This window comes from Aricia agestis, chromosome 12, assembly GCF_905147365.1.
Source record: "Aricia agestis chromosome 12, ilAriAges1.1, whole genome shotgun sequence".
NCBI lineage: Eukaryota > Metazoa > Arthropoda > Insecta > Lepidoptera > Lycaenidae > Aricia > Aricia agestis.
The window spans coordinates 10,340,496-10,359,117 of NC_056417.1; the positions used below are offsets into that span (position 1 = coordinate 10,340,496).

Below are 18,622 nucleotides of genomic sequence, written 5' to 3' on the forward strand. Positions count from 1 at the left end.
GGAAGGTAGGGATGGGAAGGGAAGGGAATAAGGGAATGGGGTAAGGGATTGGACCTCCGGTAAACTCACTCACTCGGCGAAACACAGCGCAAGCGCTGTTTCATGCCGGTTTTCTGTGAGAACGTGGTATTTCTCCGGTCGAGCCGGCCCATTCGTGCCGAAGCATGGCTCTCCCACGTATTTTTTAGTTTAGTAAATAACATTATTATACTCTTGAATTATCCTCCTGAATTATCATGCTGCATGATGAAAAATGAGCGTTCATCATGCAGCATGTAATTCACGTAAATGAATGGTCATGCTGAATTACCGTGTACGGGGTACTTAAACTACAGTTTATCTTGTGGTTTATCTATTACTTTTATTTTATATTGTATTTTCCTTGCTGCTCAAGAAGTGGCAGACATTAAGGCCGTATACAACGAGGATTAGTGCATGTTTTTATTTTAACTAGAACTTTGACCAGAAGTAATTATAGGCATTTAAACCTTTTTTGTAGCTTTGTTACGTTCCTTACCAAGGTTCCTGACAGCTTGGAATTTTGATTTAAATCCATTTACTACTAAAAAAAGAGTAATAAAGAATGATACTTTCAAAATTTTATTTCGACTAGAATTTAGCGAAAATAAATGCAGGAAAAAATATTTTTACACAAAAATGTTTAAATTATGATTTCGAAGGTCCTGGTCAGCTTCGTTTTTGATAAATAATAATAAAAATAAGTAGTTTAGATCACAAATTCGAACCATTTGTTATTTTACAAAAGCAACGATTTGATTTTGAATTTGCCACTTTAATTCCACAGGCGCTTTGATGGATAAAAATTGAATGACATAAGTCAAATCTGTGTGTCAGAGGCTGATTGTCTATCATAGAGTATGTTCACAAATATATCCCAGTATTCTGGCCGTACAATAGTATAGCGCCGTAATTTGACGTCTTGAGCAATAGTCAGACTGAGTTTTATTTCGGAACCTAGTCAACATTTTTGGTTTACAAATACTACAATATTGCTTTGTAACCTAAATTATATGGCGAGAGACTATCTAATAAGATTCTATTTAATAATTTACATTCGCCAAACGATCATTTTTACGTTTTTGGTAGGTTTTAAAGTCATAAAATGTAAACATTACAGCTTAGTCAGAAAACAATGTACAGAGTACTGCAACAGAGAGTTATCTAGGTGTCAAAACTTTGTAAAATGATATTATGTTATTTTATCGCAAATGTCCAATCCATAGCAATAGAAAGTGCTAAGATGTGATAAGAATTATCACATCTTAGCACTGGAGTACTGAAATCTGCACAAGAAATCGCAAAAACATAGTGCTATTATAATGCGGATAGATACCTACACCATGATTTTGGTACACCTCGGGAGGAAATAACTAAGGATTTTTTACAGAAAATATATTGTGATCGAAATGAAATGCCCTAAAACCTTATTTGATTTTATCAAAAAATTATATTTTTTGAACGAAAATCGCGACGACATTTAAAATTAAATAGTAAAGAGCATTTATACATTTATTAATTCTTTACTCACAACAATTTGATGCAATATACAGGAACCGTAAACTTTTTCGGGATAAAAAGTATCCTTTCTAGTTTCTTCACCAAATTTCATAAAAAATGGTTGAGCATGAATCCAGATCAAAGATGATAGACAGACTATTCTTATATTAGTATAGATTATTATTAAAGTTGAAATGTAATAAGCTACATATTTCCTAAATATTTCAAACACCTACCGCTTGTCATTATTGAATTATTATTGATGTCAAACAAAAAAGATCTAAAATCGCGATTTTGCTTTGAATGTTCCAGCCCTCTTAAATATTCATTTTAGCTTGTTTCTATTTGTTGTTATGGTAACAACAAGAATACATATTCTTTAAAATTTCAGTTCAGGTTTTCTAGCTACCGCGTTACTTGATATTGTTACGTGCTATCCACTGACTCATCTACCAGTGGCTATTTATATGGGCCGAGACGAGTTCCAGAACGTACAAGAATTTCCTTCCAGTCCTTTCTAGAATGTACGCGATTCCCGTAAACAAGTGTGGAATATTTCTGAAAGCCTAACGCCATCTAGTATCGAGTAGGGGTTTTATGTTGTTTGAGAGTATAATATCCCCCGATAAGTTCCATCGGTTTGACGCTAGATGGCATTATATGTCGTAAGCTCGTAACAATATACACCCTGGAGACAGACAGACGGATAGATAGCAAAGCGAAGACTTCCCGGGCCAAGGGTCTCTTTTGGGAACAGATTCCTGAAAATGACAAAGAAAATATGAATATGATCTGCATAACTATAATGAATATTATAATCTAATTAAAAACTTGTCAAGCGGGTCAAAAACGTTACCTTGCTGCAAGTAGAGTTTTAGTTTTTGAACTTTTGGAGGGTGTTATATAGATTCCAGGTGATGCTGCAGCGTCAGATACGAGTGATTGTCATGGGGTAGACCCAGGGTTAAGGGCTATTTATTAAAGCTATTGCAATAAATCCAAACACAAAAAAATACTTGAACCCTTCTCATTGAGGTCATAAAATAAGCTCCATATTTTCCAGCAGAGAGGGAGCTGACGATGATGAATTATTGTAGCTAAGAACTTTTGAATCTACTTTACCGAATTTTGAATCAACTTCGGTATTAATACTTTGGGGTACGTATATTAGATTTAAATTTTCACTGTGAAAGTAGCAGTGCTAAAAGAGTTACCTTTGAGTTCCATGTTTCTATGGAAAATACGCCAATATGATAAATAATATAGTATTTCTTTATAACTATTTTATGGCATATTCATAATGTTGGCGTATTTTCCATGCACAAGTATATATTTATGCAATGAACTATACAGGGTGTAACAAAACTAAGTGATAATAATTTAGGGTGTGTACATGTTCCTTGTAGAGAGTTCACTGTGAAAGTAGCAGCGCTGAAAGACCAATTTTTTTTTACTTTCGTATGGGCGAGCGCCCCAGCGTCACGAGTTTCTCCATGCAAAAGTAAAAAAAATTGGTCTTTCAGCGCTGCTACTTTCACAGTGAACTCTCTACAAGGAATACATACACACCCTAAAGTATTATTACTTAGTTTTGTTACACTTTGTATAGGTATGGGTAATACTTTATTTTGTTATAAGTATATTGTAAGTATATTATGTATTATTTAGAGGAAATACATTTTTTATGTTCGTGAGTACTGAGTACAGAACAAACATCATATTTAAACACCTAATACATCATTTTATTATACTACAAAATTCATTAAAGATTTCGTTTATATCAAGTGGTGAACATGGCCTCTCTGCTAATCCTTACTCTGTATGTCGAGTTTACCACGTGATCACACTATTTCTGAAAATATTAAAATTGACGATGGCTTGCTATGTAAATATGTACCTTTCGAGCGCCATCTATTGAGCTAGTTTGCCTCAAATTCTAAAACGTCAGTGGCCTATAATCCCGATTCCCGCCTTAATCTACCTTATGCCAAAGTTTTAAAATTAAGGACAAGCTACGACATATTTAACAGGAGTAATTTTGTACAAGAATACGTCATCTCAAATCAAAATGGCCCCAAAACGAGCCTACACGCTTTTCTCCTTGATATGCCATGTCTACTGACTACTATGTCCCACTCTTAATTAAATATAGAGCTCTATTAATAGTTAATGATACAGTTCCTTGGTTGGGGGTTCGACAGCGAACTAATTCATACAGATTATTCTCAAGTGATGTGGGTTCTTGTATTTGTTATATTAATAGTTTTGTATTTGATTTTCAGCCTTAATACCTTGGACTAGAGATTTTATAACAGATACTTTTACTGGTACAAGATTTAATGGATAATAATAATAACTTCCATACCGGTTTCGGTGACGGTGGCCGAATTCATTAAAACCAGGCCAGTGGGAGTAATTTTATAGTGCCCGAGTGTGTGTGCAGTACACAAGAGCACTCTCATAACCCAGTGGGATGGAAGACCGACACGACTGGCGAGAGATTTGGCATTGTCTTAACCAAACTTGGAAATAGCATGTTTCTAACGCGGGAACCGAACCCACGACCTCCGGGTCAAGAGCCGCTCTCTGAACCACTGAACCATGGAGGCGTCAATAATGGATAATTTTATTATCATTTAAATCCTCCTTCGCTTCTTTCTAGTAGCTTCTATGAAAACATGGCCTCAAAAGTAGGTTTTTCCTAATTAATGTAATTAAAATCGGTTGAATTGTTTCGAAAGTTGGTAAAACAATGGCTGAAAAAAGTTACCAGTTACTTTACCTACTGAAAATGCCAATACATAGTATTCTTGTTTTGTTCCACGTCAGATAAGTAATTAAGATAAGATGTACACTGTACATACATGACTATAATATGTACCATCAAGGAAATAGATTCCTAGGCAGTTGACAGACCAACGTCATTTGGTCGGATCATGTCAATTCAATATTAATTATTGTTATCTGTCAGCTGGGTTTGACATAACGCGACCAAACTACGTAGGTCCCCCATCTGCCTAGGAATCAACTTCTCTGATATCTGATAGACATGATTATCTAGGAGTACGCACCGCCGTAATTATAAGCAATTCCCTCGTTATGCCAAGAGCAGGTTTATTTTTCCTTAAGCCTTCTGTTTTTCTTCACTCACTAAACCCATTAGCTAACAGTTTACTTTTTTCCGATCAGAAAATAGAAAACCCAAACAAATCGATAGCTATGTTTCACGTTCTTGTTTAAAACTCAATTCTGAAAACTATGTAGATAGAAATACGATTGGAAGATAGCAGTATCCGTTACAATTGTGTTCGGTATATAAATGAAGTCAGAAATCAGGAAAAATGGAATATTATATTCATTAGAATGTTAGCGCGAATTTGTTGCACTAGAAAATCTTTATCGCGAAGGACCTTCGGTATAAAAACTTTAGTACTTAATATATCGTTTCCCGGTACCTAATCAAAGTATCTCCATAACAAATACGTACTTACGTGTGTGCACACTGCACGCATCTTCTCTACAAAATATGATAGTACGTTAGTAATATGCGTGCCCATGATCGTCGCCGCATAGTGTGAAGTCAAGTCGTCGAGACCAAAATCCGTCAGGACTGATTCCTAATTCCTAAACCGACAATTAAAGACAGATGCTCATGCATCATAATTCATACGTCATCATCATACATTTTGCAATATAAGTATGCATTTTTAACAACCTCAATTTTTCAGAAACCCTTGCTCAATCTATGGCAGATTGGGTATAAGTTATAACCCATATTGATAAGAATAATAATAATAAGGCTTGGAAGGTAATGAGAGACAATTCCTAGCTTTTTAATTTCCCGAGCATAATGAGTAAAATGAATTCGTTGTAAAGTAAGTAATTTAATTTATGTACAGGATTGTGTTTATAAAAAAATGTGTTTAATTCTTATATAAGTGTAGAATAATCGTGAGAAAACAGTTTCTAGCGCTTATTCTAAATAAGCTTTACTTAGTATTAGAACTGTTGCATTTGGTACGAGTATTTGCCTATTTTAGCCAAAAAGAGTGATTCTGAAATTCTACCTACAAAACTTATTTCAAAAATACATAATATTATAGTGGGGGAAAATAAAAGTCATTGATACTTTGCTGAAAATGTAATAATAACCAAAGAAATACTTAATCTGAATGCCGAATTAACCGCGATACAACTCATAAACATTTTATTACGAGTACAAAGAATTCAACTTTAATTGCTGTCTATCCCAGGCGTTGAAATATGCGCTAAATGAAATATTTTATGACCTTTTAAAATTCCTTTTCGTTTAATGTTTGCAATAAATAATGAGACTCTTTAATCTTTTTATCTTATATTAGTACTACATATCAACCTATTACAACTAGTGTAATATAACGTGTGTAGAAATGATAGCAATTCGTATTCATAAGACTAAATTTATTTAACGCCTGAACATTTAAGAGTATTCATTTTGTTTGTAAGTTAGTGATTAATGTTGTAATTATTCGATCTTGCTCTGATTACGATGATAACGAGAAAAATTGTTTCCTGCCTGCCTAGAATACGCCAACGAGATATCTCACTCTCGAGATAATTAAAAACTACTCGTCTCATAATGTCAAAATCTCGACATTATCTCGACAAAACTCTATAAAAATGTGTTATTTCGATGATAGATCTACGCTAGAAAAAATGTTTATCATGCCAGGGTCAATAGAGATGAAGAGACAAACCATCAAACATCGAGAAAACATGTAGAGTGAGATATCTCGTTGGCGTATGCTAGGCAGGCAGCTATTTTTTAGACACTTTTGAAATGAATTGCGTTCAAACTTTTAAAAGATACTTTGTAAGACAAGGAGGTTTACTGATATTAAACATTGCCTTTGTTTTTAATACTCCATAAATCAATGATGCGCAGTGTAGGGTCAAGATTTTTTTTTATTTTTTCTAAATAGGTTTAACATGCATTTTTACACGCAGTTTTTACACGATTACGTTTTAACTTAAAGGTGCTCCCGGCATTACATTACTACCTTTTTTTTATGAGATAAGGGGGCAAACGAGCAAACGGGTCACCTGATGGAAAGCAACTTCCGTCGCCCATGGACACTCGCAGCATCAGAAGAGCTGCAGGTGCGTTGCCGGCCTTTTAAGAGGCAATAGGGAAGGGTAGGGATGGGAAGGGAAGTGAAGGGAATAGGGTAGGGTAGGGAATAGGGGATTGGGCCTCCGGTAAACTCACTCACTCGGCGAAACACAGCGCAAGCGCTGTTTCACGCCGGTACCTCCCTGACTGACGAGCATTCTTGTGTAATGTGAATATTTTATAAGTTACAAGTTATACCAGAATATTATTATGATTTGTAATGCTCTACTCTGTAACGTTACATTACACGTGAATTAGTAGTAGTAGTAGTAGTTACAGAACCACTAACAAAGGAAATAAAGAATAAACACATCCCACACAATAAGATTTATAGTCACCGATGAAAATACCACATCGCTTCTTTCAAGTCTCTACCGACCCAAATCCAGGCGATGTATACGAAGACAAATAAACAATGGCACGGTTTGTTTGACGCAACTAATATAGTGCATTACTAGATATAAAGAAATGACGGAAGTCATATTTCTGATAATGACTGTGGAATATCTGCAATGATGGGCATGACGATTTTTTTTTTCTTGTTGGTAACTAAAGGACCATTCAAACCGACACCAACAATTTATACTACGCTAACTCATAAAAGCGAACTTTACAGGAGACGCGTTAAAGGGAAAAGAGCAATAACTTTTTTCATAATCAGGGTACATATATGAAATTTGGCACCATTAATAGTTAATCTATGTACTGTAATATACTAACCTTATTTATTTCTAATTATTAACATTTTAGGATTTAGCGCAAGTTAGCCGTATATATTTATGCCAAGCGCAAGTTAGCCGTATATATAATTCTTCAATAAGACTTTACATGATACACCCGTCTAACTAATGATAGCGTAGTTGTATTACGGGAGATCATTGTATGAAATATTATTGGTTTTTATTACCATTTCTAAAACAAATGATGCATAAATTTTAACCTTGGGTTACTAAATATTATATCCAAAAGATGTAGTAAGGTAAATTATTCACGTAAATAGCGCGTTTTTAAAGTTAGCTTAATTTAACTGGTGCGTGCGACACTGGCGGATAACGTATTAAAAGCAGTCAAGTTGAACATAGCGCTCTTTACATCGTACTGTGCAACAAGTTAGCGTATTATTTTAAATTTAGAGTATCGATTCCTATACATCAAAGCAATAATAAATCGATCCCAACGTTCTTATCCGAGTCATAGAACAGATTGGAGGTCAAATACCTACAAAAGATATTTTAAAAAAACTCAAAGGAAGGCGGAACCTCCGCACCGGTGCACTGTCTTTTCGTCTCACGCAGCTACCGACCGCCCATGGGTGCTTCGGTCGGTACCTATGTGAGATAGTAAGATGAGAGGAAACAACGGCTTGTCACCACCGCAATAAAGTTATTATATATTATTATGAGCCTTGCTGGAGAGTGAAAATAAGTGGCAAGCGGTGAAGACTTTTGTACAACAGGTGGTGTCTGCTGAAGAGGACGTTGAGCGTCTAATAGAGCGGGAGTGGCTCAATCCACTTTTATACGTGGGAGAGCCATGCTTCGGCACAAATGGGCCGGCTTGACCGGAGAAATACCACGTTCTTACAGAAAACCGGCGTGAAACAGCGCTTGCGCTGTGTTTCGCCGAGTGAGTGAGTTTACCGGAGGCCCAATCCCCTAACCCATTCTCTTCCCTTCCCTACCCTCCCTTATTCCCTCTTAAAAGGCCGGCAATGCACTTACAACTCTTCTGATGCTGCGAGTGTCTATGGGCGACGGAAGTTGCTTTCCATCAGGTGACCCGTTTGCTCGTTTGCCCCCTTATTTCATTAAAAAAAATCCCCTAAACAGGCCGAGGCGAAGACGTAGGATCAGAATTATTAATGATCACAACGTCCCGTCTAGCTTGAGCACTCGGGGCGGCTGCTTGGGAATGCTATCGCCCATTGCATGAGCCTCCAAATTGGTTATGATGCGCATGGTTCTCCTGGGTATCGCGAACTTAGAAAGAAGACGCAAGCAAGGCCCAAAGGGCCAGGCCACAATACTGCGTTGCGACATCGCATCTCAAAAAACTACATTGCGTTTCGCACATAGTCAGACAGACAGATAGTCGCCTTCTGTATAGGCTATAGCAGGCTCGTCTTGGGGGACGGTTTATTTACCTCCCAGGCCCAACAGATGATCCTTTGGACCAGGCCACAACACTGCGTTGCGGCGTCGCATCGCAAAAACAACGACGAGGATCATCTGTTGGGCCTGGGAGGTAAATAAACCGTCCCCCAAGACGAGCCTGCTATAGCCTATACAGAAGGCGACTATCTGTCTGTCTGTCTATCTTTCTGTCTGTCTGTCTGTCTGTTACTTTTTATTTTGGTGAAATTTGGCATAGTGAGTCCCCGGAAGGCCTGTGTACTTTCCGGGGACTCACCATGCCAATAATGCTTTTCATTCCATAAAAATGTACGGTTTCCGCGCAATAAACGATTTTAGACGCAATTATCAGCTTGTCGGAAATAAAGGTGCGATACTTGGTAAAGTTAATGACTAATGTTAATAGAGAAGGTGTTTGAATAGGAGTCAATGCTATAGGTGAAGAAATATTAAGTGGAGCTCCCAATATTTATGTCTTGTAATACTTCACTATCTTCCTGTCTTTGCCTGTATCTCGGCTTGAAAAAGGTTCATCAAACATGACGTAATTATACAGAGGCGCGAATTTAGGATTATCAATTTCGGCAGGTAACGGTGACGTTTCCAATTTATGTTGAAGTAATGTATGTGATTATTAAAGTATTTTTATTATAGAATAAAAACATAATGGAGAGTGAAAATAAGTGGCAAGCGGTGAAGACTTTTGTACAACAGGTGGTGTCTGCTGAAGAGGACGTTGAGCGTCTAATAGAGCGGGAGTGGCTCAATCCACTTTTATACGTGGGAGAGCCATGCTTCGGCACAAATGGGCCGGCTTGACCGGAGAAATACCACGTTCTTACAGAAAACCGGCATGAAACAGCGCTTGCGCCCACTAATGGAGACCAAAATAATAAATAAACTAAGAGATTTTTTAACGTAAACTATGACGTAGACTTGTTCTGTTATTATCTACATGAAAGAATCTGCGGAAGACATTTGACACATTTACGGTTGTTTCATACGTGGTTACATTTCTCATTACTCAATTCTGTTTATGACACAAAAAGGCCTTGAGATGTCGCAGCAATATATTTAGCAGCACTCATTTGAAAAATCATTAAAAATATTTACAATTCATAAATCTAATAGATTTAACACAAAGGAAGTTATTTGTAGTTGTCATTGATCGCGTCGACACCCCATTTGATGTTGTATTTCACAAATTCACAATGATCATAATGAAATGAAACATTTGTATGACGTATTGTTTGCAAGGACAAATGACAAATAAACAAAGTACTGAATACTTTCCGGTCCGTTTGTGTTCAAACATTGTTGATAGGTCGTGTAAATATTAGCGTTATAATTTCTGATACAACGTTAATGTTTGTGTTGAATCCAGTAGAAACAAATAAGTTATTAATTTCACTCTGATCTTTTGAGTTGCGATCAGCTCTGAATATTTGGTGAATCCAAAAACCTTTTACACTTTTGCAAATATCCCTTGTTTTGTCACTGAAACTATTTTTGTTTTTACTTACATTATAAGTAAGGAAGTATAGGGTTTTCCAATAGGGACTTGACAATTTTGAATTTAGTTTGTGGACGCACCCTTTTACTTAACATCGAACTTTTACTGTCAGTTTATTCAGTAGACATAACATATTTATCATGGTGAAGTACACGAGCGAACAACGTCTGCAAATCAAAAAAAATATACTACAGAAATTCGAAATCGGTGGCCGCTACTTTAAGAGCGTTAACTCCAATTTTCGATCGTAATTCTCGCCCTAGTAGACAGGCAGATTAGCCATGATTTTGTTTTATTTTTTGGTCCGGATTAGAAGACATGGACTTGGGCAGCATGAAGTTTCAATATTACGGCACTACAAGCCACACAGCACACCTTACAATCGATTTATTGAAGAGCAAGTTTTATGAGCGTGTTATCTCAAAAAATGGACAAGTCGATTGACCGCCTCGTTCGTGCGATTTAACGCCTCAAGATTTTTTCTTTGGGCCTGCGTCAATTCGTTGGATAAGCCGACGACGTTATTATGGCGCATCTACACATGCCGCCGGCTTATACCGCCGGGTTTGTCGCCGGCTTTCAGACTGCCTTGCCACCGAAGCCGGCGGCTTTTGTGGTTAGCCGGCGGCAGGGCCGCCGACCGACCGTGCGGCCGGTATAAGCCAGCGGCATGTGTGGATACAGCATAAGAACTCAGAGCCAAAATTAAACGTGAAGTAGCCGAAATGTGTGGCCGAATCATAGAAAATTGGTTTCAACGAATCACCGCTGCAAAAGTGCAAACGTGCCTGCGGTGACCGTAATATTATGAGCGAAGTCGAGTTCCATTCAAAAATGTTTTTATTGTACTTACCTACTTCAAGTTTCAACTCGATACTAACATTTTTGAAATATCTCATAATGGTTTTAATTTTATAAAAAAAAAGTTGTCAAGTCCTTATTGTACTCCCCTTACATTTAATACCTAGTATATATATTAAATAATTATATACTAGGTATTAAATGTAAGGGGAGTACAATAAGGACTTGACAACTTTTTTTTAATAAATTACCATTTATGTAGTGTATTTCGAAAGTATTTATCCATTACAAGTTTTTTTTGTTTCAGATTGTACAAATTATTTATCTCAACCAATTATGAACAAAAATGGGAAACCAATTGATCCTGCCTACGATCCAGACGTAGCTAGTGAGTATGCCAAATTATAAAGCAGTAAATATACGATATGATACTTCATTTTATTGAATTTTATACATCACACAAAGACAAAAGATCCTCATTTCAGAAACAGGACTTCATAAATGCGAAAGTGTGTCTGTCTATCTGTATGTCTGTTACCTCTTCAGACCAAAACCGCCGAACCGATTTTGTTGAAATTTGGTATGGAGATACTTTGAGTCCCATAAAATGACGTAGGATACTTTTTGTCCCTAAAAATGTCCTGTTCCCGCGCGATTTTAAAGGAATTTTAGCTTAATGGAGTTATAGGCATCAGCTAGTCCTAAATAAATTCGAATTCAGGCAGGAAATTAAGACGGTAGTTTTCAAATACTTCACATAAATGTCTACACAGTACGCAGTATGTAGGAGCATCTGACGTGACTTTAAAATTTAATATAGTAAGGCGAAATTTATTTAACCTACACTAATGTGCTTTAGTCACGCTATATTCCATGGGTACACAATTCCATGGGTATGAGTCAGAATTGAACAATTTTGAAACGAACAAATACTTCTACTGCTGTGTTTGTAACAAAATGCAAAATTAAATTCAACAACAGCTAACTGAAAACTTATATCAAAGTATCTCGTTAAAACAAAATTACGGACGACTGTACCCAATTATTTGAATCATAATATTATTATTTCGTTGGAGTAATTAAATCCAATGTACTTCGTAATTGCTTGGCGCTCTGCAAAGGGTTTCGCTAATTAATTAGCTGTATCACGTGCATTTCGGGTTAATTGATACGCTATTACCGAAACTATATTTGGATTCACGAAAGCTTTTTGTGAAATTGTCTTTGTCAACCCCTAGTTCAAGCTAGCCATAATGAAATTATTGTGTTGTAGGACACACCTTTATTAATTAATTATTGTATGTATGTTGTACTATGTAATATAATAGTAACATTATAAAATATCAGTTAACATCTGAATTGTTTTCATCGTAAATCGTTTTTGCAATTCTTACCTTCATGCTGAGAAATAAAAATATTTATTTAGCGAAAAACTATTCAAGGTGTGCTTGTTTGCTTGCTTATTGAATAGTTATGTGTGTTAAGAGTCCGGGTGCCATCGCAATTCTCATACAAACGTAATACCGAGATCATTTCCCATACAATAATATTTACCATATTTGAGTTATTATTCAGCTTAAGATAATAATAACCTAGGTTCCTGTACAATGATTCACTGCAAAATATTTACATAGTTACCTTTTGGTAACTAAATTAAGGAACCCTAATGTATCAAACCAGCTGAGTTCGCGCTCCTGCAACTTTCCCAGCGACGGTGGCCAACGAGTTCGCCGAATCCCATACAATAGCTTATTCTTTTAGGACCCCATTGTTTCAATTCCATAATCATAATTTTCTTTTTACATTTGTCACTTCTTAATCCTACTTCGATTAGGGCAGTCGCTTTAGGATAATTAATTTTAAAATTGTAATTTTTTAATTTTAAATTAATAATTAAATATTTTTTGGTTTTTTGAAGTCCTCAGACTGCTACAACCGTAATTACTATGTAAATATTTTGCGATTTAAATATGTATTTACATACTAAATTATAATCGTTCAAATTTTTATATAAACGATTATAATTTAGTATGTAAATAAATATTGAAATCGTTCATATTTTTGGTAAGTATGTAAATATTTTGCAGTAAATCATTGTACAGGAACCTAGGTTATTACTATCAATAACTCAAATATGGTAAATATTCTAATAATAACTCAAATATAGTAAATATTCTTGTATGGGAAAATATTATGATGTTGGTAATACGTTTGTATGAGAATTGCGATGGCACCCGGACTCTTAATTCAATTTCGTAATAGGATCATACTGATATTATGTATTCAAGTACAAATTAGGTTTTATTTTTCAGATTACGTTCGAACCATGATATCATTCGGTATCATTAGTTTGTTTGTGATGGCGATGGGTTGCGGGTTTTCCGTCTACACCTTCCGCAACCCTCGGTACATGTTCAAGCGACTCGCCGCGGGTATACACTTCATTAGCAGTAAGTAAATACTCGCCTAATTTTTGATATTATGTGTGTAACAAACGAGTCTGGGAGGGATGTTAAAAAATATTATTCCAAGCGGATTGTTGGGAGGAAATGACAGATATAAATATGTTTTAATTACAAATTGGTCAAAAACTATTTTATAAGAAATTATCTACATTCTAGAGGTCACCAATGGTATATACATTATACAAAGAATCAAAGGGATCGAAATATGTTGTCAAGAATTTATGTAGAAATAGCCACCATTCATGAAAGCAAAATCGAGTTGTCGCTAAATATTTTAATGAGTAAATAGATATAAAAATATTGAATTGACCACTGTAATATCGATAAAAGAATGATTCACCATAGCTAGTTCTTGTTTCCGTAGGTTAGCAGATTGTACCGCAGCTTACGTTGTTCGCTAGGCTTTCATACTATAATGCTACCTATAGTCCGTCAAGAAAGTGAAGAAATTAAAAAGTGGCAACATCGTAATGTCATACCTTTCAAATCAATCTAAGAAAAAAGGGATGACACTACGATGTTGCCACTTTTTAATTTCTTCACCTTCTTGAACGACTATATAATGCGTATTGCGTATATTTCAATACTTAACTACGCTTACGATAATTTTAAATAACGTATTCTTGTAAATTATTATTAAATATTTTAAAAATATATCGTCATGTGTAAAGCTCGCTACAGACGACCAACTCTACATTGCAGAAGATGGGTTTTTGCAAGTACATAATAATATACTGTTTATGCCGAATACTAAAATTAGACCCAGGTCACATGTTGTCCTTGCGTTTTTTGTTACAATGGAGTTAGAAGGGAATAACACATGCAGTGGCCCAAGCAAGGCACAACACACGATGGGTTGCGGGTTTTCCGTCTACACCTTCCGCAACCCTCGGTACATGTTCAAGCGACTCGCCGCGGGTATACACTTCATTAGCAGTAAGTAAATACTCGCCTAATTTTTGATATTATGTGTGTAACAAACGAGTCTGGGAGGGATGTTAAAAAATATTATTCCAAGCGGATTGTTGGGAGGAAATGACAGATATAAATATGTTTTAATTACAAATTGGTCAAAAACTATTTTATAAGAAATTATCTACATTCTAGAGGTCACCAATGGTATATAATTATTATTAATAATGATCATGAAAATTCGGAAGAACTAGCGTTAAGGAAACTAATAATAATATCGGTTTCGGTGACGGTGGCCGGTTTCATTGAAACCAGGCCAGCTACGCAGGAGTTATTTTAAAGTGCCCAAGTGTGTGCGCAGTACATAAGAGCACTCTCTATTCCTTTACTCTCATAACCCAGTGGGACGGAAGACCGACACGACTGGCGAGAGATCAGGCGCAGGACCGACTTTTTACATGCCCGTCCGACGCATGGATCATCTTACTTGTCAGACAATCAGGTGATCAGCCTGCACTGGCCTCACCAAACTAGGAAATAACATGTTTCTAACGCGGAAATCGAACCACCGACGTCCGAGTCAAGAGCCGCGCTCTATACCACTAGACCACGGAGGCGTCAAGGAAACTAAACAAACTTAAGAGTACGATTCTGATGTAGCCAACAAAATAAATAAATATTTTTGTCAACAGCTTCTTGCACCTTCGTCGTGGTACAAGTGACTTTTTCCACTGTGGACTACATGAAGAAAAACTTGAAATATATTTACCCTGAACGCGCTTATCATTAGTAAGTTCTTATCGTTGAATGTGAAAATGTAAATATATAAAAATTCTAATTTGCGTACTTTTGAGTCTTATTTGGTGCTAAACATAGGAATTTACACTTTGGTAGTTGTTAGATAGATAATTCTCTTCAAACAAAGCAAGTTCAGAATTTTAGGGAATGATTATTATTATTATCACAACACAATGATAAGCTATTTTTACATCGACTGCTTTTCTTACAGCTATCACATCAGCTTCTTCCTAGCGTGGTTCGTCGTGCTGGTCAACCTCTTCGCGGCCGGGTCATTTCTCCTCTACTCGCGCAAGAGAAAAGGGGACAAAGCTGCGACGGACGAACTCGCTATGGCCGACGAGCCGACTATAATTGGCCGATGACCATCTCGTTTCAAGCAACTCCTCCAGTTGGATGGCTTCCTCTCCGATCTACTGAACAGTGCTCAAATGACCAATAGCTGTTATGTAATGTCTTCCAAGCTGAACAAAACTGGGGCTTTATGATCGCCCACCGAAATCTATCTCAGGTGAATCTTTTAAATGTTTTTTAGTATCGGCATCCCAGACGCTATGGTTGCGCAACTACGAAACACCAATTGAAAGCTTTAAATTTATGGTACGGTTAGAAATTGTAAAGACCAGGAGGTCGATTCTAACACCTCGAATGTCGCTTCCATTGCAGGCTGCCTCACCGGCACTTATATTCGAGTGAACCAGTCTAGAATCGAAACGGCATTCGAATTGCAGGAATCGTGCCCCAGACGACCAGATAAAAGTGCCTATGAATTTGTACCGTCTATGAATATTGTAATGTCGAACTGTGAAGAATCAAAGGGATCGAAATATGTTGTCAAGAATTTATGTAGAAATAGCCACCATTCATGAAAGCAAAATCGAGTTGTCGCTAAATATTTTAATGAGTAAATAGATATAAAAATATTGAATTGACCACTGTAATATCGATAAAAGAATGATTCACCATAGCTAGTTCTTGTTTCCGTAGGTTAGCAGATTGTACCGCAGCTTACGTTGTTCGCTAGGCTTTCATACTATAATGCTACCTATAGTCCGTCAAGAAAGTGAAGAAATTAAAAAGTGGCAACATCGTAATGTCATACCTTTCAAATCAATCTAAGAAAAAAGGGATGACACTACGATGTTGCCACTTTTTAATTTCTTCACCTTCTTGAACGACTATATAATGCGTATTGCGTATATTTCAATACTTAACTACGCTTACGATAATTTTAAATAACGTATTCTTGTAAATTATTATTAAATATTTTAAAAATATATCGTCATGTGTAAAGCTCGCTACAGACGACCAACTCTACATTGCAGAAGATGGGTTTTTGCAAGTACATAATAATATACTGTTTATGCCGAATACTAAAATTAGACCCAGGTCACATGTTGTCCTTGCGTTTTTTGTTACAATGGAGTTAGAAGGGAATAACACATGCAGTGGCCCAAGCAAGGCACAACACAGGACGAAAAAAGACCTTGACAATGCAACGTGTCATTCATCCTCACGTATTGTATTGTCACTGTATGTATCTTTTGTCCGTCGTTCCGCCAAAACACCGCATCCTATGAAAGAACAATCGGCACTACCTACACTAGAAGTTGATTCATAGGCAGATGGTGGACCCTACGTAAATTTGTCGCGTTTTGTCAAACCCAGATAACAGATCACGAATTACATTGAATTGACTTATCGCGACCAAATGACTTGAGTGTAGCCATGCCATGATGCCACATTGCTCTGTTATGTGATATGTCATCGTAGTACCATCGAAGAAATTGATTCATAGGCAACATTGCGAAGGCGCAAGCTGAAACTAGTATACGACCAAACTGTGTAGTTGTATTATCGTCGTGTGTAGAGAGCATAAGGAGGCCCTTTGAGAACGCCAAAATTATAATGGTGCTGCTTTTTGGCCTATTCACTATTAATGAGGAGCTGGTGAACAAAACTGGATTAGTCCGCGAGAAAAAATGTACGCAATGGTTAAAAAACTAATATCAACTTCTACTACTACTACTGAACTAACCCATTTTTGGTTGAAAATTGACTTTTTAAAGCCTTATTAAACCGGATTTGAGTGAAATAATTAACAGGAATTGACGCAGATGGGTCAAGAGAAGACGATTCGAAAAAAAAATACTTTTGCACTCTTGTCCGGTTTTGTTCGCCAGCTCCTCATTTTATACTTACCTAAGTCTAAGAAAATGTTTAGGTTATAATATCAATCAGGAATAGAGATAATTTTCGTTGTTTGAACTAATATATAATAATACCAATATATAATATAATAATTTACCACCGATTTTAAAATCGGACTCGAACTCATGATAGTTATAAAGATATGGTAGATATAAAATATATTTCAAAAGGATTTTAAAAGTTGTATATTTTTTCATTAGCTTCTTGACAGTGACTATGAAACTTCGATAGGTTTGGACCATTTTACATATCAAAGTATTAATTGATTATTAATAATATTGTTAATGTTCTATGAACTCACTAAAATATGAAAATATTTACTTCTTTGAAACGAAAATTATATCTATTCATAATTGAATCTAAAATACTTCCTTAAATTATCAAAATAATATTATAAAAACTCGATACTTAAAAAGTTACTATTTGAAATTCTTAGGACAATGCATTATTCCTATTGAACATTAAGGTTTTTCTATATTTAACGCTGTCGCAAGACTTTTTCTAGTTAGTATAATAATTATTATTGCTACGTTTTAATCTAGTCAAAATATATTTGTAATGTACAGTTTGCGTTTTACTTTGTATCTAGGGTAAAATCTTTGCATTAATCACATCATTATTCAGAAAAGTGTTAAATCTATGTGATAATAATTATACGTTTATAATGTTACAACTGTAACCAAAGAGAGAAATAAATTATATTAGTATCAGTTGAGTTAAACGCCTGCTTACAGTCATATTTCTTTAATTATAAACAATATTTTTTTATGACATTAAACAAAATTTAATTACTATTTAATTATATATATTTATTCGACTCTTTCACTTTTTTATCACGTAAGAAACGCATATTTTATCGAAACAACACTTTACTATAAGTAAATCTATTTCATCATTCTATTTTAAATTTCTTTCACCTTGTAAATATATAAATGATACATAGGTATTCTAGACGACACAAAATATAAAAATAAATATTTTCAACAAAAGTTTTAATTAAGTACTTCAACTTAAACTTTTTCCACTGAAATGACGATAGACATTTTTAAAAGCACCCTACGAGTAAAAGATCTTGAAGAGTTTATCTTTTATCTAATATTAAAAAGACAAACTATTTTGA

General features: G+C 35.7%; 1 protein-coding gene across 2 annotated transcripts in view; it reads left to right on the plus strand.

Annotated features, from left to right (window-relative positions):
• The window catches only part of LOC121732435, a 64,834-nt gene extending 48,470 nt beyond the window's left edge, over nt 1-16,364 (plus strand). Inside the window, exons 4-8 of one of the 2 annotated variants that reach the window (XM_042122312.1) lie at nt 11,424-11,504; nt 13,429-13,485; nt 14,437-14,517; nt 15,186-15,282; nt 15,503-16,364. In XM_042122312.1, the coding sequence (XP_041978246.1) occupies nt 11,424-11,504; nt 13,429-13,485; nt 14,437-14,517; nt 15,186-15,282; nt 15,503-15,656 (470 nt within the window). In that variant the 3' untranslated portion in view covers nt 15,657-16,364. Of the gene's footprint in view, nt 1-11,423; nt 11,505-13,428; nt 13,567-14,436; nt 14,518-15,185; nt 15,283-15,502 lie in introns of both variants that reach the window. The other variant, XM_042122311.1, reaches the window with a different exon arrangement.
• Nucleotides 16,365-18,622: the final 2,258 nt, after the last annotated feature.